This window comes from Lethenteron reissneri, chromosome 7 (assembly GCF_015708825.2).
Source record: "Lethenteron reissneri isolate LAM-NWPU_2019-01 chromosome 7, ASM1570882v1, whole genome shotgun sequence".
In the NCBI taxonomy this organism is placed as follows: Eukaryota; Metazoa; Chordata; class Hyperoartia; order Petromyzontiformes; family Petromyzontidae; genus Lethenteron; species Lethenteron reissneri.
Window position 1 is genome coordinate 7,082,492 of NC_083785.1, and position 27,439 is coordinate 7,109,930.

At 52.3% G+C, this 27,439-nt stretch overlaps 1 protein-coding gene across 3 annotated transcripts in view; it reads left to right on the forward strand.

Moving 5' to 3' along the window:
* The window catches only part of LOC133356743 (serine/threonine-protein phosphatase 6 regulatory ankyrin repeat subunit A-like), a 55,800-nt gene that overhangs the window by 22,550 nt on the left and 5,811 nt on the right, over nt 1-27,439 (forward strand). For 2 of the 3 annotated variants that reach the window (XM_061574401.1, XM_061574418.1), the window contains exons 6-27: nt 1,117-1,204; nt 3,975-4,117; nt 4,207-4,419; nt 5,127-5,205; nt 6,090-6,204; nt 8,707-8,789; nt 9,580-9,643; nt 10,402-10,470; nt 11,204-11,344; nt 12,105-12,182; nt 13,968-14,079; nt 14,731-14,805; nt 15,395-15,599; nt 16,183-16,270; nt 17,027-17,144; nt 18,406-18,625; nt 19,367-19,451; nt 19,917-20,000; nt 20,641-20,786; nt 21,696-21,778; nt 24,965-25,047; nt 25,878-25,969. In XM_061574401.1, coding sequence (XP_061430385.1) covers nt 1,117-1,204; nt 3,975-4,117; nt 4,207-4,419; nt 5,127-5,205; nt 6,090-6,204; nt 8,707-8,789; nt 9,580-9,643; nt 10,402-10,470; nt 11,204-11,344; nt 12,105-12,182; nt 13,968-14,079; nt 14,731-14,805; nt 15,395-15,599; nt 16,183-16,270; nt 17,027-17,144; nt 18,406-18,625; nt 19,367-19,451; nt 19,917-20,000; nt 20,641-20,786; nt 21,696-21,778; nt 24,965-25,047; nt 25,878-25,969 — 2,464 coding nt within the window. The remainder of the gene's footprint in view (nt 1-1,116; nt 1,205-3,974; nt 4,118-4,206; nt 4,420-5,126; nt 5,206-6,089; nt 6,205-8,706; nt 8,790-9,579; nt 9,644-10,401; nt 10,471-11,203; nt 11,345-12,104; nt 12,183-13,967; nt 14,080-14,730; nt 14,806-15,394; nt 15,600-16,182; nt 16,271-17,026; nt 17,145-18,405; nt 18,626-19,366; nt 19,452-19,916; nt 20,001-20,640; nt 20,787-21,695; nt 21,779-24,964; nt 25,048-25,877; nt 25,970-27,439) is intronic. The other variant, XM_061574410.1, reaches the window with a different exon arrangement.

Genomic DNA, 27,439 nt, shown 5'->3' on the forward strand with positions numbered 1-27,439 from the left:
CATGGCACCCACTACCGCCGGATGGACGGCGCTGTTTCCAAACCCATGGGCACTGGAAACATTGAGGTCCTGTTTCATGTGTCGGCAGAAGCTGCTTTTGCAGCTGTCATAGTCGGCCTTGATCTGTCCACTGCTGCAATAAGAACTCCCCAAAGCATCGCCATCTCTCGTGTTCTGGCGTGGGGTTTGCTTTCATTGTAAAAGCAACGATTCATCTTTCTTCTGCACACGTGGTGATTTCATCGCTTCGTAAACCACCGCAAGCCGTCTCGACCTCCATTACTCACAAGCAATCATCTGTCAACTGCTGGATGAAGGCCTTCCCACTCTCTCACCATCTCTAATGCTCTTGCGTGGGTAGTGGTCTCGCAAAACAACGATCCATCAAGCTCCTTTTACACAACCTGCTATTATCGAGCCATCAACCACCACAAGTCATCTCAAACACCGCAAAACTGGCTTTACACGGCCCAGCTGTTGATGGTCTCAAAGTCGAGTCCATTTTTTGCAACATCATCGGTTCCTATTCTCGCCGGAGTTACAGCGACCGCCTTAAGAAGGTCATCTTTGAATGCAAAATCCTTGGAGACTGCGTTGGCATCCGCGTAGAAGGAGAGGCTGAATATAAAAGTTGTCTGGTATTTTTAGACATTTGGAGGTCGGCCAACAAAAATATCAAGTGTTTCCCATTTTCTTAACAGACTCTTGCTTCTTATTTTTCATTCCTTACTTTGACTCGGCCCGTACATGTTGTGCTCGTCTTTTTCATACCGTCAGTTTCCCTGCACCTCCCTGTCCTGCCCTGTACTGCCTTGTTTACTCCCCTGTTGTATCTCCTTGTATTTCCCTGCATCTCCGTAAGCATCCTCTACGGCCATGTATCTCCGAGTATCCTGTGCTGCCTTGTACTATCCAGTATCTTTATCTCCTGTAAACATTCTGTACTGCCCTGCATCTCTGTAAGCATCCTGTACTGCCTTGTATTTCATATACTTAATATATTACCTGTTGTTCCTCCCTGTATCCCCGTCTACTGCACTTGCATCTGTGTCCTGATGCTTTGTCGTGCTACCCTGTGTGTCTCGTACTATATTTGTCGACGCGTCTGTCCCCAAGATGGTGAACTTGCTGATCTCCAAGGGCGCCAACGTGAATGCGATGGACAAGAGGGAGCGGAGAGCTGTGCACTGGGCCGGCTACATGGGTGAGCGGTCGCCCGTGCGGCTGTGCCGTTCGGGTTGCGTTCCTCCTCCTCCGTTAACTGGACGGTACTACCGCCCAGTTGGTCGCCTCCATATCACTCTTGTATTGCGACTGCCACGGTTGCTGTTCCTGTGTAACTTCACTCATTGATTCCTCCACCCATGCGGAGGATTCGGTAGACTGGGACTTGCTGTTGTGCATCTCATCCACCACTCTGTTCAACCGCCAGGTCACAACAACACACTCGCCCACCCACTCAATCGCCCACTAACTCGCTTGTTCATACACTCCCCAACTCGGTACACCACTGGTTGCAACTTTCCTCTCTCAGTTTCTTTCCCTCGTACTACTCGTCTTAGGAATTCCCTCCCAACGTCTCTTTCACCGCATTCTCACGAGTATGCGCAATTAAAACAATCTTAACTCTTATCTATTAAAAAGTGTAAAAGTGATTGGGAGCATTTATGTGTAGTGCTCATCTTCTGATAACAACCATGAGCCAGTGGTGGAAAATCCACATTCCTATGGCAGGGGCGAGTCTATCCATAGGACAACCACTCTTGAGTTTTTTCTATTACACTTTCAGCGGTGCTTTTTGTAGCTGGCAGCTTGGCATGCTGGGTCTTTGGGTCTGTGATCCGCAACCAAAATTTTTAATTTAATTTTTAATTAACAGACAGGCTTCTTTGGAACACGCGACAAAGGCTGCATTGTTCGACTGTGAGAGGGGGGCAGCACTATTTTGGAAAGACAGCTGCGACTGCTTTTGGCCTGTGCCGTTTCTCACATTGCGCGTGCGTCTTGGCGTACATGCTACGTATACACGGTGGACGGAATACAATGCATGCGAGCGGGTGTGAAGCATTCGAGGTTAGTGTTCTTTTGCACATATGCATGGTGAACTTCTTCCGCACCGTACGTAGCCAACCGTGCTTATCGGAGTTGCGGAGAAAGGACAACAAACTAAACACAAATAGGCAGTTCTAAAGAAATTCGTTTTAAATCTATAGAATTGCATAGCTCTAGTGGCTTCCTAGTATGGGAAGGAAGAGCATTCCAGACGGCCGCAGAAGCGCACCTGAAAGTGCTGCAAGGATGACCGGAGTTTGCGCCGTGTGGATCGGTGGCGCCGTGGTTGACTCGCTGCACTGCGAACCCGGCAACCCGAGGTTCGATTCCCACTCATTGCGAACATCAGTGACGAATATCTGCTGAACCCGTTGTGGCCCTCCCTTAGGTCTACTCGGCCTTAATCTAGTACCTGGTGCAGTGTGTAAACAACAGCATTGGGGAGACGAAAGGCAGTCGGGCCTAGTGCTGTCCACACCACCGTGCCGGCCTTCATAGGCACTCCACTAACAGCACTTGCCCCAGCAGTCTGTAGGCTATACTGGGGAGCTTTGTCTTTTCATGGTTTCTAGATTACAGTGTTGCAATGAGCGTGTTGTTTTGGACATTGAGTGGTTCGCTGTTGCACAATCTGCACGAATGCTTGGCTGAACATTGAGGTCTTCATTTCTCCCATCGGTGTCTGGTTAGAGCGCTTTGACCCTCAGTCGTGAAAAGAAAACCTTGGCGGATGCCGCTAGAAAGCTCTTTCTCGTGCCTTTATTTTGGAATCTGCTGCGGTAACCCCGTGACAGCATGACCTCATTCCTTACGTCAGTGCACATAAAATATACACTGATGTGGGTTTCACAATGAATTTTTTTTTCATCTAAGCTGCAAAAGTTTTTGTGGCCATTGAAACGTGGGGGGTAGAGCGATCTCGGTGATGTTTTGAGTGCGCTGAATTTATCGATTTGATGGGTGGCGGCACCGGTTTGCACACTGCTCCGTCATCCCGGCGACCTTAGTTTGAACCCAGACCACGGCTGACATCAGGGGTGAGTGACAGCCGAACTGATAATGGGTGCCCACCTCGCGTGACCAAGCCACACAGACCAAATACGGTGAAGTATGTTCTAACATTCTCCCCCCCTCCATATTTGACGCAGCATGGGGAATCGCCTCGTCCAACATAGGATCGACATCGGGCTGTAAATAAGTATTTTATTCCTGAGATTACAGGCCTGAATCTCATGCCTTTGTAAATGAATGTCAACTTGGTCTTTCGGATATAAGGATAACTTTCCCCATTGCATGAATCTTCTTGGTCATCTCGCAATGCAATTATAATTATTTGTGAAAGTCTTACTGAGGTAGTCAGAGGTAGGTACCTGGAGGAAACTCATGCAAACTCTGGACAAGGATGAATTAAAGAACAAACTTGTGTGCTGCCCCCTCCTGACTACCTGGCAGCAGCCCAGTGGGTATCACAAACCCCTCCGTGCTCCACTAACCTTGCCTCTAGAAAGCCTACACCGAGACCCGTCTATCATATTTCCCCTTCTATGTGTCTATGTATGTTGAACTTCTTTTGCACCGTACTTAGCCAACCGTGCTAACCGGAGGTGTGATTGGCACGTTTGCCTGCTAAACGTTTTTGCATCACAGAAACTAAACGTTTGACTGATTTCATTGACCGGACTAAGAGAATGACTCCAAGGAAATCCAGTGGCTGAGACGAAATTCCACAGCTCGTCGTCGACTGGACTACGACTGCGGCTAAAATAAGAGCTGGCTGACTAAATCAACGGCGGCCTCGCGCGCTCCACAAAAATCCTCCCTCTCAGTCGTGCCGCGCAGAGGTATTTTTTTCCCCCGTGTTTTGGCGTCGACCGGCACCAATGCCGACCGCTGGGTGGTGTTTGTTTTTTTACTCGTTCCAGGCCACACGGAGGTGGTGAAGATGCTGCTGAGCAACGGTGCGGACGTGAACTGGAAGGACAAGAAGGGCTACACCCCACTGCACGCCGCCGCTGCCAGCGGACACGTCACCGTCGTGAGGCTGTTGCTGAGTCTCAAAGCGGAAGTGCGTATCCCTCCGCTGCACGCGCGCCGTGGGTTCGTTAAGGCGCGGATAACGACGTTTTTTTAACCTGTTCATCTGTGCACTTGCAGATGAACGAGTTCAACGGCTTCGGCAACACGGCGCTGCACGTGGCGTGCCACAACGGGCAGGACGCCGTCGTGAGCGAGCTGCTGGGCGCCGGCGCCGACGCCGGCCACCACAACGAGCGGGGCTTCACCGCGCTTCACTTCGCCGCCGCATCCACGCACGGCGCCATCTGCCTGGAGCTGCTGGTCAACCACCACGCGGACGTGAACGCGCAGGCAAGGCGCCGGCGCAGCTCCACGCCACCGATCGCGACACCCTTGCCTGCGATGTCGGCCCGTTGCCTTGAATCTGTCCAAAACTGAACATTTTTTTTATTTTTCCAGGTGAGGCCTGCTACTGAGCTACGTAGCTCTTTTTCAGAAGCGACCTGGATATCGCAAATGATCGCTCGACGAAGCGGCTCATCGTCGTGTGGAATCAGTCTTGGGTCCCGTGGAGTGCGGTGAACGTACGAGTACGCGCACTTGGCGCATGCCAAGTGCGCGTACTCGGTTACCGCGCTGCATTACGTACCTGGTCACCTGAGTTCGATTCCCACACACGGCCAACACCAGTGGCGATTATCTGAACCAGTCCTGGGCTTCCACGAGGTCGACTCGGCCTCAAATGAGTACCTCGCGCAGCCTGTAAAATAATCGCCACTAGGGAGTAAAGGCGGTCGGGCATGGTGTTGGCCACCCATCCCCTCGTGTACCGTGCCGGCCTTCATAGATGCTCGCCAACAGCACTATACGGGCAACCTTTGTATTTGCTTCCTGTGCATGTGTCCTGTAATTGCGTGTTTTGTATGTGATGTGAGCAGTCTTTATGGTCTGTGTGGTCACTGTTTTGTGTATGCGATGTGTGTGTGGTCACTGTTGTATGTGCGTGTGTGTGTGATGCGTGTTGTCACTGTTTGTGTGTGTGTGCTTTGTTCTTTCAGAGCTACGATGGAAAGAGCCCACTGCACATGACCGCAATTCATGGACGATTCACAAGATCACAGACTCTCATTCAGAACGGTGTGTTTATATATAGACCGTGTACTGTATTACAATTTCACGGCATGTAAATCCACACCCGATTTCTCTCGTGTTTACATCGCGTGTCACTCGAGGTGGCTGGGTGGCTCATAGGTCCGAGTACTGAGCCAAACACTGCGGTGCACCTGGGTTCGAGTCTGGGTTGCGGTTCTCAACGGCAGCCAGTCTATGGTCTCAGGCTGCTCGCCAATGACTGCATAAACAAACGACCACGTTTTTTTTATATATATATGGCTCTTTGTTCACACTTGTGCCTAAATTCCGGCGGTGAAGATTCAAAACTTGTTTTTTGATTGTCGTGCGACAAGCGGTTTCACAGTTGGGTGTATGGGAAAATGCACCCTGTGCTGCGTAAAAGGTAAATAAAGTCGACGCATTTGTCAATAACACTGTGGCTTTAAAATAAAATAAATACACGATGTTCTGGGAAAAGGGCCCTTCATCAAAGCACACTTATTAATTTCAGTCTTGATTTGAAGCTTTCGTGACTGCAGGAATCCATACTCTGGTTCTTTCGGTAAAGTCACGTAGATAGAAAAACTAATCAAAAGAAAACACGACGTTTCGGTCGCAACACAAGCGTCCGTCTTCAGCACTTATTATTTTTTTTGTAAATTGTACTTGTGCACCGCTACCAACACAGCATCACCAAAGAAAGGCTAAAAGAGTCCGCTTGAGGCATTTTTAAAGAGAGGTCCTGTGAAAAATCTCTTCTGCGGCCGTTCTCTTGACGCACGGGTCACACTGCTTTGCGAGAGGCTTCCGTATGGGTTCTGGTGCTTGTGAAGCGATGCTGCTCTCACGCGTTGGAGTAACGCTGCTTTTCACGTCTGTGCGTCCGCTGGTCTGCCCGTGTGACCCAGGTGGTGAGATCGACTGCGGGGACAAGGAGGGGAACACGCCGCTGCACATCGCTGCACGCTATGGCCACGAGCTGCTCATCAACACCCTCATCTCCAACGGCGCCGATGCTGCCAGGCCAGTGCCACTTTTAACTTTCCACTTGCACAACCGAGCCGCACCGGGGCCATGCTGAGCAAGCCTGGTGTGGCTCGGTAGGCCACCAGTGTTGTTTTTCCATTGTAGAAGCAGAATCGTGCCAAGGACATCACGCGGCATGAACGAGTCGAGAAGTGTGTAGGGACAAACTGCCCCAAAATGTCAAACAACCAGCTTCACTGTCCATTTTTCGTTTTTCCTTTAAAACTCGCTTGTTTTCCCTCGCTTAAGCAAACTCCTCTTTCCCTTCCCTCCCCCATCCTTAACACTGTCCCCTTTCCCAACTTTCCTACCCATTCACCACACTCACTCATCATTAATCACTTTTTGTTGCTTTCAGCATCGTTTATTTCACACGTCTGCTGTACAAATAGATCATTCTTTGTTCAGCGCCATTGTCAAGGCGTGATATGAATTTAAATACGATGACATCACACGTAATGAAGGTGGCCATTAGCACTGAGCCTGGCCCTGCGTGGCCCCGAGTCGGCTTCAGGCGTCTACGCGAGGCCAGCAGCGCAGCACGGTTTTGATTTCCGGCTCGCCAAACGGCCAGTGGAGAACCACGCGTACGGCGAGTGTCCCGCGCTGACTCGGCTCGGATGTTCTCGCGACCGATGGTTTCATGTCGGCAAGCTGGGGCGTCGCTGTGTGCCTGTCTCCGATTCAAATCCCCCCGGAGATCTCTGTCCACCCGGCAGTTTAAATGGGGGCGGGGGGGGGTCGCACCATGGCCGGTCGCGTGTTGTGCCGTAGAGGGTGGGTACCCGCGCCTCTTCCAAGACGCCAAGACGTTTGCCCCGTGTGGAAGCATCGCCTCTGGACGGGCTCTCGAGAGCTACGACCTCGCGTTGAGGACCTTCTACCAGCAGCAGTGGCGTGAGCAGGAAATTTAGCAGGGCGCTGTGTCTTTTTACCTTTCGTTCAAGTGAAGAGTTATTTTTGAACAAAATAGCAGGATATCCAGAACTTCCTTGCACAAGAGATAATCGTGCAGGGAATCTGACTCGTTTACTTTGGAGAATGATGGTTGGATGCCGAGTGATGTTTTCCTTCCCCGGGGTTGGGTTTTTTGACGAAGTTGATAAAACAATGTTTTTACGAACGAGTAAGGAACATTCTGTTCCACTCACAAAGGACAACCACGAGCACGTTGGTTGTTTTTACCATCCTGTGCAAAATTCAATTTAATAGTGTCATTTGTTCTTTATGCAGTCACAAGGATTTTTCAGGAGGGTTCCAGCATTGGCATGTTTGGCCCAATAGATGATTTCAAGCGGCTTTGTCAGCGTGTAACGGTGCTTGTGGATCAGCGATTTTTACGCATGTTCATCGAACTCCTTTTCCCTGTAACACGGTTCTTCTACTTGGGAATGCTTTTCGCACGACGGGGAATGCGCACACCGTTATCACGCGGTCTCTGAGCGGTCGACGACGAATTACTTTCTTAAGCTGCCGCGGCTGAGCGGTGCGACGCAGTACGCGGAATGATGCAGTAACGCGGTGGCGTAACGTCGTCTCAGTTGGTTGTCCCCGCCACGAGGTGGCTGCAGGTTGAATTTTTACTCTAGTGCAAACGTGATTCAATGCTGTAATTCCCCGCTAAAGGCAGAACTTTTCAGGGAAGCATCTGCCACGTTAAACGAGGGATTACGGTGTCCAGGGAATTTCAAGTAATAGGTTGACGTGTTCCCTGCAGCCACTAGAGGTGCCACATTCAACCAGTGTGCGGGGAAAAAAAGAGATTCTCGAATTGAATTCGTGACCCTGAATCGTAAATTCGACACGGAAGCTTCTGTTACCAATATTATGATTAACATTTGATTTTTATGGTTAGAGAGAAATTTGTTCACTGGACAATATCGTGACTATTTGTCCATTTTGGGAGAGGGGAAAATGATTTCCTGCCGAGTATTTTTAACGTGGCAAGAAACCGCATTACCCAGAGAAATGACGAGGGGCTAACACTTGCACTCTCCGCACAGATGGGTTCTTTTGAGCGCAGTTACTGCCCGGCCACCTCCTGATGACCGCCTTGCATTCTCGCTGACGGGCTTCGTGAATTTCCCGAATCTCTACGTGATCCACCAACCCTTGCCTCCAAACTCGTATGGGCGACGCGCGACACGCGACGGGCGATTGTGGCGTCGGCTTGAATTAACGCTCGCGTCGCTGGGACCGTCCCATTGGGCATCACAACTGGACATCGCCTTCGTGCTGTTAGTTGTTCTCTGGTCTAACACCGGTGGTGAGACAATGCCACAAAGAAGGCCGTCTCTGGTGTAGGCCAAACAAAGCCAATGCATATATCATCGGAGCACTTCTTTGCCACAAGTACGGGTGGTTTATGATGAAGACATCATATTTGGTGTTGAATATCTGAACACCGGTTTATTGCCAGAAAGGGTAAAACCTCTACGATATATATTATTTTCATCTTGCCAATGTTGATCTTCCCTCCCCCTCCGTGCCGGAGCGCAGGAGGGGCAGCCACGGGATGTTTCCGCTGCACCTGGCGGCGCTGAGCGGTTTCTCCGACTGCTGCCGCAAGCTCCTCACGCCGGGTGAGTGCTCTCCACTCGCTCGTGGCGGGGGAGGGATGGGGAGTGGGGGAGCGAGGGGTGCTCCTCACTTTAACGCAAGGGTGGGGGAAGGTTTCCTTGTCGAGCGCTGGTTGGTGGTGCTGCTGATGGCAGGGCCTCTGGTGGAGAGGGAGTTGCATAGAGCATCGTTAGAGGGTTTGAGTTTAATTTGTTGAACAAGATGAGAACTCAAGAGGCCAGGATAGTAAAACAATTTGCAAGAGGGACCCAGGCCACCAAAGACACGAGGCAAAATAAATAAAATGAAGTACAGCAGCGGAGTGTAATGGTGTGATGTGCCCATTGATCTTGGTGGGTGAACAGAGGTGTGTGGTGGGGGTGGATTGCAGAGGTCAAGCAACAGATTAATTTAACGTGAATTTCACGCCCCAACATATTGGTGTCCGCACCACGGCGGTGTCTACACCATGGCATTGTCTGCACTCTGCCAGATTTCTAATGATAGTGATAGTAGTTTGATACATTTAGTATTCACGCCGTTCTGTTGGAGCAAAGCTATGAGCTTGTGGAGCCTGCCGGCCGTTTCAGTAACTACCTTTTTAGTGGGTCCGCACTTCAGTTAACACGCGAGTCTTCTCAAACCACAGACAGCATGCTAACGCAACTGCCCGCTTCATTCGCCGGCAACATTTCGGAAATTAATTCGGTGACTGCTAAATGCGTCCCCACTGGCTTACTCGGCAACCTCGACATGAACGTATGCGTCCTTGAGTCGCCGCTAATCCATTTTTCTGTCCCAAACCCGGCCCAGGCTTTGACGTGGACGCTGTGGATGAGTTTGGGCGAACCTGTCTTCACGCTGCCGCAGCCGGAGGGTAAAGCACGCAACGCCAAACGGCAATCTGTGATCGATTTCACGATTGCACTCCCCATCCCCAAGATCTTTCACGGACTCGCCTCTACCTACCTCTCACCTCATGCTACTCCCCTCCATGCACTCTCCTGGCACTCACCTCACTCTACTCCCCTGCCTCTCCCCTCTCATCTCATTCTACTCCCCTCCACGCACTCTCCTGGCTCTCCACTCTCATCTCACTCTACTCCCCTCCACGCACTCTCCTACCTCTCCCCTCTCATCTCACTCTACTCTCCTCCACGCACTCTCCTACCTATCCCCTCTCATCTCACTCTACTCCCCTCCACGCACTCTCCTCCCTCTCCCCTCTCATCTCACTCTACTCCCCTCCACTCACTCTCCTACCTCTCACCTCCCATCTCACTCTACTCCCCTCCACGCACTCTCCTACCTCTCCCCTCTCATCTCACTCTACTCCCCTCCACACACTCTCCTGCCTCTCCCCTCTCATCTCACTCCACTCCCCTCCATGCACTCTCCCACCTCTCACCTCTCATCTCACTCTACTCCCCTCCATGCACTCTCCCACCTCTCATCTCACTCTAATCCCCTCCACGCACTCTCCTAACTCTCCCCTCTTATCTCACTCTAATCCCCTCCACGCACTCTTCTACCTCTCATCTCACTCTGCTCCCCTCCATGCACTCCGTTCCAACAACCCAGGTTTATATTTTGCTCCCCTCTCTCTCTCGTGCGCACCTTTGTGCGCATGTGCAGAAACGCCGAGTGCATCAACCTCCTGCTGTCCAGTGGCGCCGACCTGGGCAAGAAGGACCGCTATGGCAGGTACGGCGGTACTGGTGTGTGTGGGTTACCCCCGGGATGCGTGTGTTCGAGAGCCAGTTCTACCTCTCTCCCAGTAAATATGAATATGGTTTAAAAGTGAACGGTAGCGTACGACAACCGTGGGGTGGAGGAACGGCCACGGCCGTCAGCGGTTAGATGGGTTGCACGATGGGGGAGGGCGTGCAGGAGGAGAATCGTAGGGAGGGAGTTGACAACCCAACGGCTTCTGTACTGCCTTCTCCTGGCCACTTTTCACCTCGGCAAGCCCCAGGGAGTTTTGCGCATCCCTGTGGGATCTACCAACCACTGCCGCCAAAGCGCTTGGTCGCGGGTCGCAGGCTCGCGTGCAGCCACTGCCCGCTGTTCTGTGTTAGTGAGCCTCGATTGAGTCTCAAGACTCGGTGTTTCGGAGAGTCCTGCTCCAGATGTTTTTTTAATGCACCTATAACAGGCATCTGTGGGGGAGTCGTGGTCATTAAAAGTGACCATCTGAGTTCGATTCCAACCCTTGGCTAAACATCGGTGGCCGGCGATATCTGAACCGGTCCTGGTTCCTCTGGCTTCACCTACCTGAACTGACCAATGGCTAAACAACATGTCGGGAAGCTTTCATTCAGCAGTGGAATGACGGAAGGCTAAATATATATTTTTTACGCGACGTTGCTATTCGTGTCGCGTCGCCCTCGCACCCCTGATCGGCCGGCGCCCTCCCGCGCCCGTCGTTTCGCCGCAGGACGGCGCTGCACTACGCGGCCGCCAGCTGCCACTACCTGTCGCTGGTGAAGCTGGTGCTGTCGGGGGCGGTGCCCAACGAGCTGGACGCGCGGGGGTGCAGCCCGCTGCACTACACCGCCGGCGCCGACCGAGACGCCAGGTGGGGTGAGACGGCGGTGGGGCGGTGGGGGGGGGGGGGAGCGAGCGCGCGGCTCTCCTGCGGCAGCCGCGTAGCTGCTGTGAGCGACAATTGCACGACGCTCGGGCAAATGAATAAAGCACCGTTAGAGGTTTGCGGCAATCTGGCAGTACTTGCGTATTACTGCCAAATTGGGTAACTCGCTTTTTAAACGTCAGCGTAACATTCGTGCAACGTTCGTACAATAGCCAAGCGACATTCATGCGATGTTTGTGCAATGAACGCTGCTGTAAAGTTCGGGTGCCTCTCTATCAACAGTCGTCAAATAATCGCATAACACCCGCGCAACTCTGTAGCAAGACCAATGCAACAGCAACAGTCGCACACTACTCTCGCGCGCCTTTATCAGCACTCGTTCAACAGTTGCATGCAACACTCGCGCAGCTTTCTTTTAACTCGCAGGCAACGGTGGCATGGCGCTTCAGCGACACCCTCATGTAACGCCCCCGAAAATACTTTGGCAACTCTTATAACTCTCTTGTAATGGCACTCGGCTAGAACTCGCACGCCGCTCCGTTTTAAACGTTTGCGCAAAACGGCTGTGCAGAATTTCACAGGTGCTCGCGTCAACTCCCTCGCTGCATTTGCGTCTCGTGCTCGCCGCCAGTGCGTGAGCGCGCCACCCCACTGGCGCGGTAAAAATGTACCTCGGCGCTGTGCCGCGTGCCCTGTGTGTGCCGTCGAGTGTGTGTCACCCTCTGTATATCGTTCCCCCGTGAAGGAAGAACAATTTGTTGGAAAGTTGTGACGTGGAGGAAGCCGGTAGTTCGCTTGACAAATTGCAGAAGGATGCGCTGATGTAAGTGGTCGTCGCTGTAGGAGGCACCGCCTCTACCTCCCCCATCCCGCGCTGCTTGTCTCTGTGCCGGTGCTGGCTTTGCGGGCTTCCTCCATCCTGTCCCATAATCCTTTGCACTGCTTCCTTGCCGTAGCTGCTCTGGGATTCGGTGCCCTTTTGCTCCTGCGAGGATTTGGAGGGCGGCTTCTGACCCCTCTGTCCTCTGCCCGGGTGATGGGATTTAAATCGAGACGCAAAGTGGGAAAAAACGAGCAAGCAGCTCTCATCTTGCAGCTACACACTTAGGCTGTGTCTTCACAAAGTTTAGTTTCCGAGAAAAAGCTTTGTGCACGCCGTCGTGAACCCAGCGACCTGAGTTCGATTCCTTGCCAGTGGCGAGTGATATCTGAACCTCTCCCTGGGCTTCCTTCCTTCACCGACCAGCACTGACCAGCGTGGTGAAGTACGGTCAAACAATCCTCATGATCGTCACAGCGTTGGGGGAGACCTTCCTTTTAGCGGTGGATCGACAAAGGGATCTAAATGATTATTCGTACTCTTCATATTTAGACGTGAGCTTGAGACCGATTTTTGCTCTTCACAGGTATTTGGAGAGCAGGTGGTAGGGGGGAATATTTAAATTGCTGCCAGTTTAGCCATTATTATTACATCGAAAAATCTGTGAAGGTGCCTCTCGCCCAAACACACGATCCAGCCTGCAGTTGTCCCTCATCGTCAAGACATGGCGTGCGTCCGTCCTTAGAAGTCGAACCTGGGTCCGATTTTCGTTGGTTTTATTTTTTTTTTTATTCATTTTTACCTGCATGGCGTGCTTTGGGGGATAAGCGTTCCAAACACCGACGTCCGTGTTGCTTCCTTGCACAGTCGGCTTTGTGTGTTGTGGACCGGTGTTGTGCACACACACTGCGCTCTTTAAATGTGCACCGGATCATCGCGTGCATTGCATTCTGCGCCGCGTTACCTGCGGTGCGGTGTCGCATGGCGTGCCGTGGAGCTTGGTTTGGGTGTTGTGCGGCGTGGAGTGGCGGTGCATGGTGTGGTCGTGCGTATTGTGCGTGTTATGGAGTATGGCTATGTGTGGTAACACTGGCTGTGTATGGAATTGGGTGGCTGGGTGCGATGTCATGGCATAGCTACGCGTTTCTCTTTGCGTTTCTGTATGGTTATATATCTTGCGTTTCTGTGTGGTTATATACGGCTCTCACTGTGGCTATCTCTGTGGGTGTGGTGTGAATATGTGCGTGGAGTGGTATGAATATGTGCGTGGAGTGGTATGACGGTGTTTGTTGGTGTGCGACTGTAGTTCGGTTTGTTGTGTGGTGGTGCAGCATACGGGATTGGTTAGTGTGGCTGTCTGTTCTGTAGCATGGTACGTGTTGGGTGGCGTAGACATACTTGTGCAGTAGTGCTTGGGGTGTAATGGTGTCGCTATACGTGGTGTAGTGTGGCCAGTTTCTGGGTGCTCCTCGGTGTGGTCACGTGGTGTGTCATGGTTCATGGTGTGGCGTAGCGTGGCGGTGCGAGACGTGACGTGGCTGTTTGTGCTTGGTGTGTTGCACGCAAATGTTTTGCTCTGTTTGCCAGTGTCTGCTGCGCTTGGGGTGGTGTGACAGGGCTTGGTTTGGCATGGTAGTGTTATGCTGTGTGTGGTGGGCTTAGTTTGCAGTGGCGGTGCATGGTGTGTGTTACGTGAGTTTTGCTGTGTGTGTGTGGCAGTGCGGCGGTGTGGGATTGTGTTGATGTGGGCCTCGCCAGGAGTTGACGTGTTCCATATCGGCTGCACAGGTGCCTGGAGCACCTCCTGCAGAACGGAGCGGAGCCGGCGCTGCGCGACAAACAGGGCTACACGGCGGCGCATTACGCCGCAGCCTTCGGGCACCGGCTGTGCCTTGAGCTTGTGAGCCCAGCACCAGCCCCAACAACAACAACGCACACTCATCCCTGCCACTAACCCACAGCACCGTACTCACGAAACGCCAACACTGCTACTACAACAGACTACGACTCTCCCCTCTACCACCAACACCACCGCTCCTCTACCACTCTACCCTCCACCACACCAAATCTCTATCACCGTCACCCTCTATCTCTCCACCCTCTACCACGAATACCACCACCCTATACTGCTCTATCACTAACACCACCCTCTTATCACTGTACGCAATACCACGGACACTACTACCCTCTACTCTCTTATCACCAACACCACCACCCTCTACCCTTCTACCACTAACACCACTCTATGAATCGCGTTATTTATAAATGTGTCGTAACCCTCCACCACCCGACACGGCCAATCAGTAAAAAAGTGTCACGTTGACAAAAGACAAATAGTTCACTGCTTTAGCCCACACATTTATAAATAACGCGATCTAAACCCAAAAACGTTGATTATGAATAATATTGGTCGCGAAAGCCTACGTTTTAAACCACTCTATGAACTCCGCCGTTTTTCACTCCGCTTCTTCACCTTCTGTCTGTCGACCCTCTTCCCCCCCACCCCTGCCCTCGGTGTGCCGACCCGCGCGTTGTCCGTGCCCGCGACTAGTTGCTGGACATGGCGGGAGCGGAGTTGCTTCGCGATCCCGACAGCCGCTCGCTCGTCAGCCCCCTGCACCTGGCCGTGAGTCTTCGCCCCCTCGTTAGCCCACAAGCACCGTAGAATATTGAGTTGAATTTAATGGGAGAGCGCGTGGGGGCTTAACCTACTTCTAATAAATATTCCTCTGCTCTGCGAGAGTTTCCGAAGGGGTAGTCCTTCTTCTTGTGACCTGACACACTTAACACAATCGGGCAAACATTGGGGAAAATAATTACAAAACCAAAAAACTATGAAAAAAAAAACTGCTTCCACCCCCACAAACGACAAAGATCCTCCCTCCTATATAGCCTTCACTGACTTTTGGAACAAGTGTTGTGAGCGAGCACCTATGAAGGCCAGCACGGCACACGAGGAGGTGAGTGACCAGCACCACGCCTGGCTGCCTTTGTCTCCCTAGTGGCGATGTTTACACACCCGCACCAGGTACTCGTTTTAGGCCGAGTCGACCAGGACCGGTTCAGATAATCGTCACCGGTGTTGGCCATGATCGGGATTCGAACTCGAGTTGCCGGCTTCGTAGCGCAGCGCGCCAATCGCTGCGCAACCACTCCTCCCCCCCCCCCACCGCCCACCCGACCGACATTCATACCCGCCGGCGGGCTCCCGGCAGGCCTACCACGGGCACCACCAGGCGCTGGAGGTGCTGCTACGCTTCGTGGGCGAGGCGGATATGCGCGACGGGCACGGCCGCTCGCCCCTCGAGCTGGCGGCGGCACGGGGCCACACGGAATGCGTCGAGACGCTGCTGGCGAACGGGGCCTGCGCCGGCGCCAGCAGCGGCACCGCCGCCAAGCGCTGCCCGCTGCACTCCGCCGGTGAGCGCCGATGCCGTCGCCGGAGCGACACGTGCCAATACACGCTACATACACTTGCGTGCGTGCGTGCACGCGGGTTCTGTGATGCTTCTCGCTGCGCTTGATTTAAGCGGCTGGCAAGACGATGATCTGAGATTACTGGGCAGGTGGTTCGGCACGATCGGAAGGTCGCGAATTCAAATCCTGGTTGGGAGTTGGTTGGTTCGTACCCATCATCGCTTCTGGGGTCGATAAAAATAATATTGCTTTGTGGGGAAGTCAACAGTGGTTGTGCTATGGATAGACTCGCCCCTGCCATAGGGATGTGAAAATTTCCACCACTGGCTCGGGCTTGTGAACAGGAGCTGAGCACTGCTGCGACGCTCGTTTAGCTCCGGGAATCTCATTGCCTTCTGAGCTGCGCAACGAAGTGACGTCATGCGTCACGTGGTCTACAGTGTCGGGAGGTGACGTCACTTAATGACGTCACGCGGAAAAGATCGCCGTATGCCTACCTCTGCAACCTCGGCTGGAACACGTTAAGACTCACGGAACTAACCCTGTGTCCCCCCCCTCCCCCCATTGTGGTGTCACCTGTGCGTAGCATGTAACGGCCACGCCGAGAGCCTCCGAGTTCTGCTCGAGTGTAAGGAGGGGATCGCGGCGGTGGACTCGCAGGACTCCGAGGGGCAGTACGTTCCCGGCACCTACACCGCCACGGCACCTACACCGCCACGGCACCTACACCGCCACGGCACCCACACACAGCATAGACATTGCCATGGTGCAGACACCAAAATGTCGCTGTGTAATATTAATGTCAATAATTGTGCTGCTCCATCTCCCGGCACGAGACTTGAAACGATGGCGGAGATCTTCTCAAAGTCACACCTCCCGCTTTTGTTCACTCGGCAGTATCATTGGGTACAACGCGGCTTGTCGGTCACGTGTGGTGCAGTCAAATGTGGGGTACTCTCGGCTCTTCCAAGACGTCTGGCTCGGGCAGAACGGCCTCTCCTTCTGCTCGAGCTCCCGCCTGCCAACAAGCAATTGCCTGGCGTTCACCGATTGTCAGAATCATAATCTTTATTTATCCTGGAGGAATCCGATGCGCTATGAAGCTCTCTTTCACAGATGTCCGGTATCTCATAGATGTTTGTGGGGTGTCCCCGGTGGCGAGATGTAGGAGGTTGTGGGTTTGATCCCGGTCCCTGACGCCTGCTGTGTATTTGGAGTTTGCATGCGTCTCTCTCCCCATAGTCGCGTGGATTTTTCTCCACGTCCTCCGTTTTTTACCCCTCCATGTTTAGAATCAACATCATGCGTCTAGAGTATTTAGCTGCTCTAAATGTCCACGTGATGAGCCACTTCGTTGAGCTATAAATTGTGGCCCGGTCACTTCTGAGAAAAGCTACGTAAAATGTTTTTTTGTTTGTGCGTACCGACAGGACGCCGCTGATGCTAGCCGTCACCAACGGGCACACGGACTGCGTGCTGCTGCTGATGGACAAGGGCGCCAACCCTGACGCCGTCGACCTCCAGAAACGCACCACTCTGCACCGCGGGGTGAGGCACAGCAGCCAGAGGTCGCAAACGGGTTTTGATTCCTTACCCGTACCCGGCCACACCAGGGTCGCAAACGGCTACCCGTACCCGGCCGGGTAGGGTAGCCGGGTATCGGGTAGGGTACGGGTATAGGGTACCCGATTGCGACCTCTGACGGCAGCCCTGGTGGGGGTGGGGTGTCGCGGCTCTCTCGTCCTTCGCTCTGTGTCGTCGTCATCGTCACGTTCGTAACCGTCGCCGTTGTTGTCATCGTGACCACCGTCGATCGAACGCTTTCCACTGGTTAATGAATAATTTTTCCCCATGCCGTGTGGGTCTTGGGGGTTGTTTGACCATACTTCATCGCGCTGGTCAGTGTGTTTGTTGAAGGGGGGTTGGGCCCCCAGGATCCGGTTATGAAGTTGGTTCAAATCTCCATCGTCAGACGACTCAGACCGGGGGGGGGGGGTGCCTTCTGTGTCAGTATCATCGTCAGTCATGACCTATCCGCTGCTGGATGGAATGCTTTTCCCAGTCTCTCGCGGTCACGTGATGCAGCAATCCACCTAGCGCCTGCAGATGAATCGATTTCATCGCTCCATCTTGGCGGAGACATTTTTTCTCGGGTCATGTTTACTACTTTGCCCGTCACTCGATCACTGGCCATCAACCCCTCTCGCGACCCTGTCCTGCCCCAAGCCCCCACTAACTTATCTTCACGGTCAATGTGCAGACAGTAGCGGCGCAGTGGTAACGCTGGTGCCTCACAGCGAAGAAGGGCCTTGGGTTGTAGATTCCTGACTCGGGCCCCTTTCAGTGTGGAGTTTGTTTTCTCTTCTGTTCTGCATGGGTTCCTCTCCAGGTTCTCCAGTTTGCTTCCACAGCTGTAACTGGTATTGACCAAACATCTGAATGTAAAAAAATTACCTGCTAATCACTCAATTGGGATGACACCCAAAGCAGTAAACATCGCCCCCCCCCCGAATTGCAAAACACTTCCTTAAAGGACTCTTTGTGTAATCGGTGCACAGCGGTGCCCCACAAACATCTGAAATATTGGACATTCATAGCAAAATAATCTCAAAACAATAATAAATGCGGCAACTCCATGCTGTGTATGTATATTAAACTTCTTTCGCACCGTACGTAGCCAACCACGCTAATCGGAGGTGCAGGGGAAGGACACCAAACTAAACTCAAAAAGCGGTTTTGAAGAAATTTCGTTTTCAATCTACATTTGAAAGTGCACATCTCCAGTGGCTTCCTGCGTGGGCCCTGGCAGGCGGCGACGGGCCACGAGGAGTGCGTGGAGGCCGTGCTGCAGCACGAGGCGAGCGTGAGCCTCCGCGACGCGCACGGCCGCACGCCGCTGCACCTGGCGTGCGCCTGCGGCCACGCCGGAGTGCTGGCGCAGCTCCTGCAGGCGCCGCGCGCCTCCCCCGCCGCGCTGCGCAGCGCCGACACGTGGGGCTACACGCCGCTCCACTGGGCCTCGTACCACGGTACGCGGGCGGTGGTGGGTGGGTGGGGGGGGAGGCTTGCTGTGTGGTGATTGTGGGGGGGGAGTGCTGTGTGGTGAGTGGGCAGGGTGGTGCTGTGTGGTGAGTGGGCAGGGTGGTGCTGTGTGGTGAGTGGAGTGCTGTTTGGTGAGTGGTTAGTGAGCGGGCTGCTGTGTGGTGAGTGGGGAGGGCAGTGCTGTGTGGTGAGCGTGGCGTGCTGCGTGGTGAGTGAGTGGAGTGCTGTTTGGTGAGTGGTTAGTGAGCGGGCTGCTGTGTGGTGAGTGGGGAGGGCAGTGCTGTGTGGTGAGCATGGCGTGCTGCGTGGTGAGTGAGTGGAGTGCTGTTTGGTGAGTGGTTGGTGAGCGGGCTGCTGTGTGCTGTGTGGTGAGTGAGTGGGGTGCTGTGTGGTGAACGTGGCATGCTGCGTGGTGAGTGAGTGAGTGGGGTGCTATTTGGCGAGTGGTTAGTGAGCGGGCTGCTGTGTGCTGTGTGGTGAGTGAGTGGGGTGCTGTGTGGTGAGCGTGGCGTGCTGCGTGGTGAGTGAGTGAGTGGGGTGCTATTTGGCGAGTGGTTAGTGAGCGGGCTGCTGTGTGCTGTGTGGTGAGTGAGTGGGGTGCTGTGTGGTGAGCGTGGCGTGCTGCGTGGTGAGTGAGTGAGTGGGGTGCTATTTGGCGAGTGGTTAGTGAGCGGGCTGCTGTGTGCTCTGTGGTGAGTGAGTGGGGTGCTGTGTGTCGTGTCGTGCAGGCCACGAGGCGTGCGTGGAGCTGCTGCTGGAGCAGCTGTGCCAGAAGTTCGAGGGGAACCCCTTCACTCCGTTGCACTGCGCCGTGTGAGTCCTCCTCGCTCGCTCCCACTTTGTCCCATCGCTTCATCTGTACAATTACACCTTTTGATATTTACTGTTACTCTCATTTATAGTTCCGGGAAAAGTTCAGTGAAGCGTCTCGGCTTGTGGTAGCATTTAGATATCGAGTAAAATTAATTTGTATTCTACTGTGCATCGCACACTTTCGGATCTGCTTCTGCGGCCGTCTGGAACGCGCTCTTCAGATATTAGGAAGCCACTGGAGCTATGCACTTTTAAATCATCTCAATTGAAAGCTAATTTTTTTTAAACTCCGTTTTGTATTTAGTTTGTTGTCCTTCCCCCGCACCTCCGATTAGCATGATTTGGCTACTTACGGTGCGAAAGAAGTTCTACATACACTGGCGAGAAGTGCTTCATCCAGCAGTGGATTGACTTGGGTCTGTTGTTGATTTTATTTGATTTGCGTCTTTGTGTCTCCTTGCGCAGAATGAACGATAACGAGAGCTGTGCGGAGATGCTCATTGACACCATGGGAGCCAAGATTGTGATGTGCCAGGACAGCAAGGGGCGGTGCGCGCACTTTGTTTTTCCTGCCCGGCGGGATCGCTCGGCCCGCAGGGCAACTCCACGAACACGTTAACGTCGGTGAATGTCGGAAGCAAATGGACTTCGATTTATGTGAAAATAAGCCGATGGACAAATCGCCAGGAATGCACCAAGTCTTGGATGTCCAACCACCATGCGTCGGCATTCGTTATCGGCTGCCCTGGGGCAACGTGCTGGGCAGCAGAGGCCTAGTGCTGCCCACCACGTGCCCCAACGTGTGCGTGCGGCCTGCTGATCGACTGGCTATATTGTACCCGTTGATACTGCTGGGTGGACAGAGGAGAGGGTGGCGAGGTTGCGGATTTTGAGCAAACTTGCACCGTTGTGTCAACTGCCACGCCGGGACAACGAACTGGCGACGTGTTGATCGCAAGTCCCGTGTGCCAACCATTAAAACAAGGCGGCAGCGTACAATGGAGGGAAAAGAAAAAGCGTTCCAGATGGCCGCAGGAGCACATCCAAAAGCGCGCGATGCGGTGGCAGCCTTTGTTCGATGGCCAGCCAAAAGCATACGTTGCGAAAGAAGTTCAACATGCATGCGTAGAAAGGCTACACAGGAGTGAGGGGGGGAATCTTTGCGTATGTGTTCACGTTGGGTGTGCAGGACGCCGCTGCACGCGGCCGCCTTCGCCGACAACGTGGAGTGTGCGCAGCTGCTGCTGAGCCACGGCGCGCGCGTGGACGCCACGGACCGGCACGGCCGCACGCCGCTCATGACAGGCGCGCTGCAGGGGCAGTCCGGCATCGTGGGTGAGCGCCAATCGTGGGATTGGGTGGACAGGCCCCGAGGGGGGTGGTCACAGGCGCCGATTCGACGCAAAAAAATAAAAAAGATGAGCAACCGAATTTGTCGACAGGAGGTTGAAGCGCGACTGGCCCGTGTGACTCGCAGTTTCGGAGCGCTGAGCCAGCTACCTCGTGAGATCCTGACTTCAAATTCGGGTGTCAACTGAAATAATAATCAGCTCCTGTCTTGTAGCTACACGCCTAGGCGGTGTTCTCCAGGCATTGGGAAGCAGAGGTTGGAGCAACGAGCCATCACCGCTCAAGTAACGAGTTCCAATCCAGGTTTCAATTCACCAGCAATTAAACGAGGTTGCCAGTGTCCGAGAGTTGATGGCTTAACACCCGTTCACTGTTCCATCTTGGTGCATTTCAGATGCATTTTTTTTATTTGGTAGCACCACGGTCACGAGATATTAACTGCCTTGCCTGGTATACAGGAGGTCGTGGGTTCGATCCCGACCCTAACACCTGATTTATATTTGGGGTTTGCATGTTCTCCCCGTGGTCGCGTACATTTTTCTCCACATTTAGAATCGACATCACGCATTTAGAGTATTTGGCTGCGATACATTTCCACATGATAAGCCACTTATAGGGAGCTATTATTTGAGGCCAGGTCGCTTCCGAAAAATAGCTATATAGCTACTTTCGCCGAGAAGACATTGGCACGAGAGCCGACACACATTTTAAACCATTGTGGTTTGACCGTACCGTGGGATGTTTTCACATTTGTATATTGTCGGGGCCACTCTGAAGGCCACCAGGGGCCGCCAGTGGCCTGCGGGCCTTGCAGTGAAGAAAGCTGCTGTAGAAGTAGCTCCGTGTGTATCGCACGTGTGACGCGTTGCCTGTCGTCCCGTGCGCTCGCTGCAGAGTACCTGGTGAACAACACCAAGGGCGATCTCTCTCTCACCGATGATAAAAAGAACACAGCGCTGCACCTCGCCTGCGGGAAGGTGAGTTTCCCATCTGTCCAGCGGCCACGTTGTGTTTTAACAGTAACTCGCAACTTTCTACCCCGCACCTCCGATTAGCACGGTTGGCTACATATGGTGCAAAAGAAGCCCAACATACATACATTCATACCATGGCAGTGGGAATCGCGTTAAGGATATACAGAAGTACCCCGATTTTACGTCTCCCCTTTCTACGTCTTTTCGCAAATGCGTCGTCACTTCATAATTAACACCGCTACCCGATATTAGCGTCGCCTCACAACCCCGAAGCTACGCCGCTGACGGCATCGTCCGTCCTTTCTCGTAATCCGTCGCCTCTCGGCCTTCGCCTCCACCTACCTACCCCCTGTAAATATCTTCGATTTGACGTCGTTTGGATATTCGTCGTCGCAACTTTCAGGAACGCATCCCCCGATTTTGTATAACCGGGTTGTTGCTGTGATGCAAAGCTAAAGGAATGGGACACGGAAGAGAGAAGAGAGTGAACAGGAAATAAGAGGGAAAACTAACAATTTTTATTTTCAACCAAGCCAAACTCTAGCTGCCTTGGTTCTTTCGGTAAAGTCACGTAGAATTGAAATAATAAAATAATAAAAATTAAACATAATCAAATAATATAATAAAATACAATAATATAATAAAAGAATATTATAATTCTCACTTTCTCTTATTTTATTATTTCAATTCTACATGACTTTACCGAAAGAACCAAGAAGATGAATCCCTGCAGTCACGAAAGCTTTAAATCGAAATCTAGCTGCCTTATAATTGTCCAGCCATAGTAGTTGTTTAGCGTTTCACACACTGCTTGCCTGCAACCCACCGGCGAGCATAATAAAAGGTGGCTTAATCCTAGCTTGCTTATCTACTTACGCCATCCACATCACAAAGCTCCAGGCGTAGCCGTAACTGCTGCACAGGTCAAATTTCGATTTAAAGCTTTCGTGACTGCAGGGATTCATCTTCTTGGTTCTTTCGGTAAAGTCACGTAGAAGGGAAGTAATAAAATAATAAAAATAAAACATAATAAAATAATTCTCACGACGTTTCGGCTACAACGCAAGCAGCCGTCTTCAGGTGACTGCAAGGATCCATACGAAAAATAAAATAATTCTCACGACGTTTCGGCCACAATGCAAGCAGCCGACCTCAGGTGAAGAACAGGTCCGACGTGACTTTACCGAAAGAACCAAGAAGATGCTCCACAGGTCGTCACCTCACCAGCTTATACCCCCCCCCACGGCCCATCCTGGCTCCTCCCCCCTCCCCTTAACCAGTATATAAGGTCGTGTATGATAATTGTTTTTTTACCCTTCTATCTGGCAACAAAACTGACACCTTTTTTACAAGGAGTCATGTTTGCATAGACCACAATACCTGCAGCCATAATGCAAACAAAAAACATAACTCTGATAATATATGCACTGTCCTTGAAGTTGATTGGTCCACACCTGAGACGGCTTTCCTTAGAACCCCGAGCTCTCATACTCTGATGGTGCATTGTCTTTGAGTTGTGCGCCTTTTGGCGTCATGTGGTCCAACACCATGTGAGACTAAGGAAAGCTGTCTCGGGTGTGGACCAATCAACTTCAAGGACAATGCATATATTATCAGAGTTATGTTTTTTGTTTGCATTATGGCTGCAGGTATTGTGGTCTATGCAAACATGACTCCTTGTAAAAAAAAGGTGTCAGTTTTGTTGCCAGATAGAAGGGTAAAAAAACAATTATCATATTTTTACTGGCAAATGAGGTTCCAATGGTATAAAGGTCGTGTATCTTAGAGCTCTCTTCACTTGATACAGTAATTTTGCTGTGACTGTTCCACCTGTAGACGGGGGCTTGTGTTGCCTCCGAAACGTCGTGATTTAATTTATTTGTTTTCGTTTTTCTTGTTTAACCTACGTGACTTTACCGAAAAAAACAAAGCGTATGGATCCTTGCATTCACGAAAGCTTCAAATCTAGAATTTTTATTTTACCAGGTAAAGACCATTGAGCAATGTCGCTCTTTTTCAGAAGCGACCTCGCTGTCACAAATGACAGCCGAATGAGAAGTGGCTTATCGTGTGGAATTTACAGCAGCCAATTTCTCTTAAGGATGGAAGGGAATGGAAAAATTAACCCGTAAAAACTAAGTTTTTCACTATAAATCCTTTATATGCGTGGCATCGGTTTTATTTTATTATTCATTTCTGTTTTTCTTGAGTAAGAGTTTCATTTTTATCACATTGGTATTTTTAATTAAATATGAATTTTTTTTTTCCCTAAAAAGTGGAAAATTTTGGAAAAAATTTTTTCACGAAAATAAATTGTCACGCACAACGAGTCTGTGTGCAAAATGTCAGCTCAATTGGATCACGGGAAGTGGGTTAAAAAACGACCGAAAGATTTGCATGGTCGTAAGCGCGCAAGCAAGCAAGTGAACTTAATATAAAGGATTTAAAAATGAGAGCAAAGGGTCAGGAAAAGCTGTGGATGATGGAGGTAGAGGCTACACAAGGGACCTCGACGCTGCTGCTGCGGCGAAACGGGGGGAGGGGTTCAGAGTGGGGTTTGCCACACGGAAGTCACGTGATTTTACGGGAGGCTTGAGCTGATTCAGATGTAGAGATGGCAATCATCGGATTCGTATACGAGATCTTAATACTTGACATCTCCTTTGTATTGTCTGTGTTGTTCATTTAGTTTTCGCGACCAAAATCATCCATAATACAAGTTTTTTTTTTTTGGGTTAGATCACGTAAATATATTAATGTGCCATTAAACCCGCCACCACCCGACCACAGCCAATTGGTAAAGTTTGTCACGTGAACAGAACATGCCAATTCGTTACTAGTACAGTACACCGGTGTGTTGGAGAGCCAAGCCACAAAATTTACAATTTGAGTACGATGTTTCGCCAGTAATTACAACGAGCATCATCAGGCGACAGCCAGATGTGTTCATTCAGTTAGCCTATATACAGTTTTGGCTGGATATAAGAACACCTAGGTCGACTCGGCGTTAATTTAGTACCTGTTGCCGTGTGAACATCAGCACTGGGGAGACGAAGGCAGCCGGGCATGGTGCTTACAACCCACCCCCTCGTCCGCTTCCGGCCTTCATAGGTGGTCGCTAACACCACTTGCTCAAACAGTCTGTCCGAGGTTCAGCGGGGGCTCTTTGTCTTTGTTCACATGTGCCAGGGTCACGAGACGTGCGCTCTCCTCCTGCTGGAGAAGGTGGAGGTCGTTGCTCTCATTGACTGCCCCAACCGCAACCAGCAGACGTGAGTGTGATCACGTGACTCTGGTAGAATGCGCAGTCGCACACGTGCAAAGCGTCGTGTGCTCGAGTGTGTGGTTATGCCTGTGGTTGAGTGTGTGGTTATGCCGGTAGTGTCGCGGTTAGCGCTGCTGCACTACGAAGCCGGAGGCCCGGAGTCTCGGCCTTCAATGAGTACCTGGTGCGACGTGTGGTAAACATCGCCACTAGGGGGGACAAAGGAGGCCGGGCGTGGTGCTGGCCACCCACCCCCTCGTGTGCCATGCCAGCCTTCATAGGTGCTCGCTAACAGCACTTGCCTTAACAGTCGGTTAAAGCTATACAGGGGGGATCTTTGTCTTTGTATTTTTAGTTATGCAACTGTGGTTGGATTTATGCAACTGGTTGAGTGTGGTTATGCCGGTAGTGTAGCCGTTGGCGCCGCTGCACGACGAACCCGGAGATTCAGGTTCGATTCCCGCTCCTGATTATCTGAACCGCTGCTAGGCTTCTCCTAGATCGACTCTAGCGGGTGCCGCGTGGAGTAAACATCGCCACTAAGGGGGACAAAGGCGGCTGGGCATGGTGCTGGCCCACCCACCCCCTCGTGCGTCGAGCGTGTGATTGTGGATGAGCGTGACCCTGTGGCCGTGTGTATATACACCGTCGAGTGTGTGATTATCGCCTCTGCTCGAGTGTCTCGTTGAGAGACTTTGTGTCGTCGTTGAATGTTCGCGACCGCGGTCGTGTCTCCGTGCTTGGGATTTGACGAACGTTCACGCGCCCTAGCTGAGCACGGCGATGGTGGCGGTGGCGATCGAGTGCGGCATTAACCCTCCGCCGTTCCGCACTTAGGCCACTGCACTTGGCTGCGCGCAACGGCCTCTCCACCGTGGTGCAGGACCTTCTGAGCAAGGGGGCCAGCGTGTTGGCTCTCGACGAAAACGGTAAGCGCGCCACTGTGGCGAGATGTTAACTCGCCCGCCTGGTGCACAGGAAGTTGTGGGTTCCGTCCCGACCCCCGACGCCTGCTGTGTATTTGGAGTTTGCGTGTCTCTCTCCCCGTGGTCGTGTGGATTTTTCTCCAGGTCCTCCAGTTTTTCCCTTCACATTTAGAATCGACACGCGTTTTAGAGTGTTTTGGCTGCTGTAATTTGAACGTGATAAGCCACTTTGTTGAGCTATCATTTGTGGCCAGGTCGCTTCTGAAAAAGAGCTACATAGCAACGATCAACTTGCGTGTGTTTGTGTGTTTTGCCTATAACCGCATACGTACGCCCAGCAGTTTAGCACCCGCTTTTGCCGTGCCGAGTTAGTAACAGGTTTTGCGCGCCAGGCTAAATAGAAAGAGAGGAGATGAGAAGGGAGTTTCATTGCGAATGTGCGCACGCGCCGCGCACGCGGGCTGCCGCTGGTACCGTGACCGTGCCGTTCGATTTTCCGCCACGGCGCCGTTTCACTCGCAGCCACCGCGGGTTAACCGGCGCACCGGTCTAACGTCCTCCACGTCGGCGGGGTTGGGGGGCTCACCGTCACGCTTCGCTTGTGCCGTGCTTGTGCGCAGACGCATGCCCCTGTGTGCCGGAGCCTGCACTAACAGAACCCCGCAAGCACCCGGACCTGATGTCGTCGTTTTCAAAACCATTCCACGCTGTAGCCCCGCCCCCCCCCCCCCCCCACTCTCAATTGGGTTTTCAATATTGGTTGAGATTTTCTTGTCCTCTTCCTTGCAAAGACTCGGGCCCCAGTCCACCTCCCCCGCCCCATACTGTCACCGAGCGGTGGCAGTACATGGGAGGTCTCGGTGAAATTCGAAGCCTTGTTCTCGATGAGAGCTTAACCCTATCCGATTGACGTACGTGTACGTCGTAAGTTTTTCTTTCGATTCTGTTCCGATGACGTACACGAACCAAAAGAAAAAATAAATTAACTTCATCCACACCAAGGCTCCTACAAGGCCATCCGGGAGGGCGTGTGGCACAGTTTGTCGCCAGGTATCGTAGAGTGCGGTGGGCGTGTCGCGATGGTTCTCTGCAAAGAGTAACAACGCCTTTTTAAAAATAACGGCGCTGTGCCTCCTAAAAAAAATGAATGCCGACCCGCTTGCACTTTCCGAGATACAGCGGTGTACGGAACCCACCCTGCAACTTGAGGATGTCTCCGATTGGGAAAGCGTTAAGTTGCAATACTATGTTGTTTACGATTCTCTAAACGAGGTGGGGCCGTGGCGCAGTGGTTAGCCTACTGCACTGTAAACCCGGTCATCTGTGTTTGAATTCCAGGCCCGTAGATAAAATTAGCAGCACGCAAAATCCGGATTGGTCCTGGGCACGTGCTGGCCCCCCTCTTCGGCAGTCCAGTGTGTTTTGCGCGAAGAAGTTCTAGTCAAACAACTGTCATGATCGACGCGACACGGA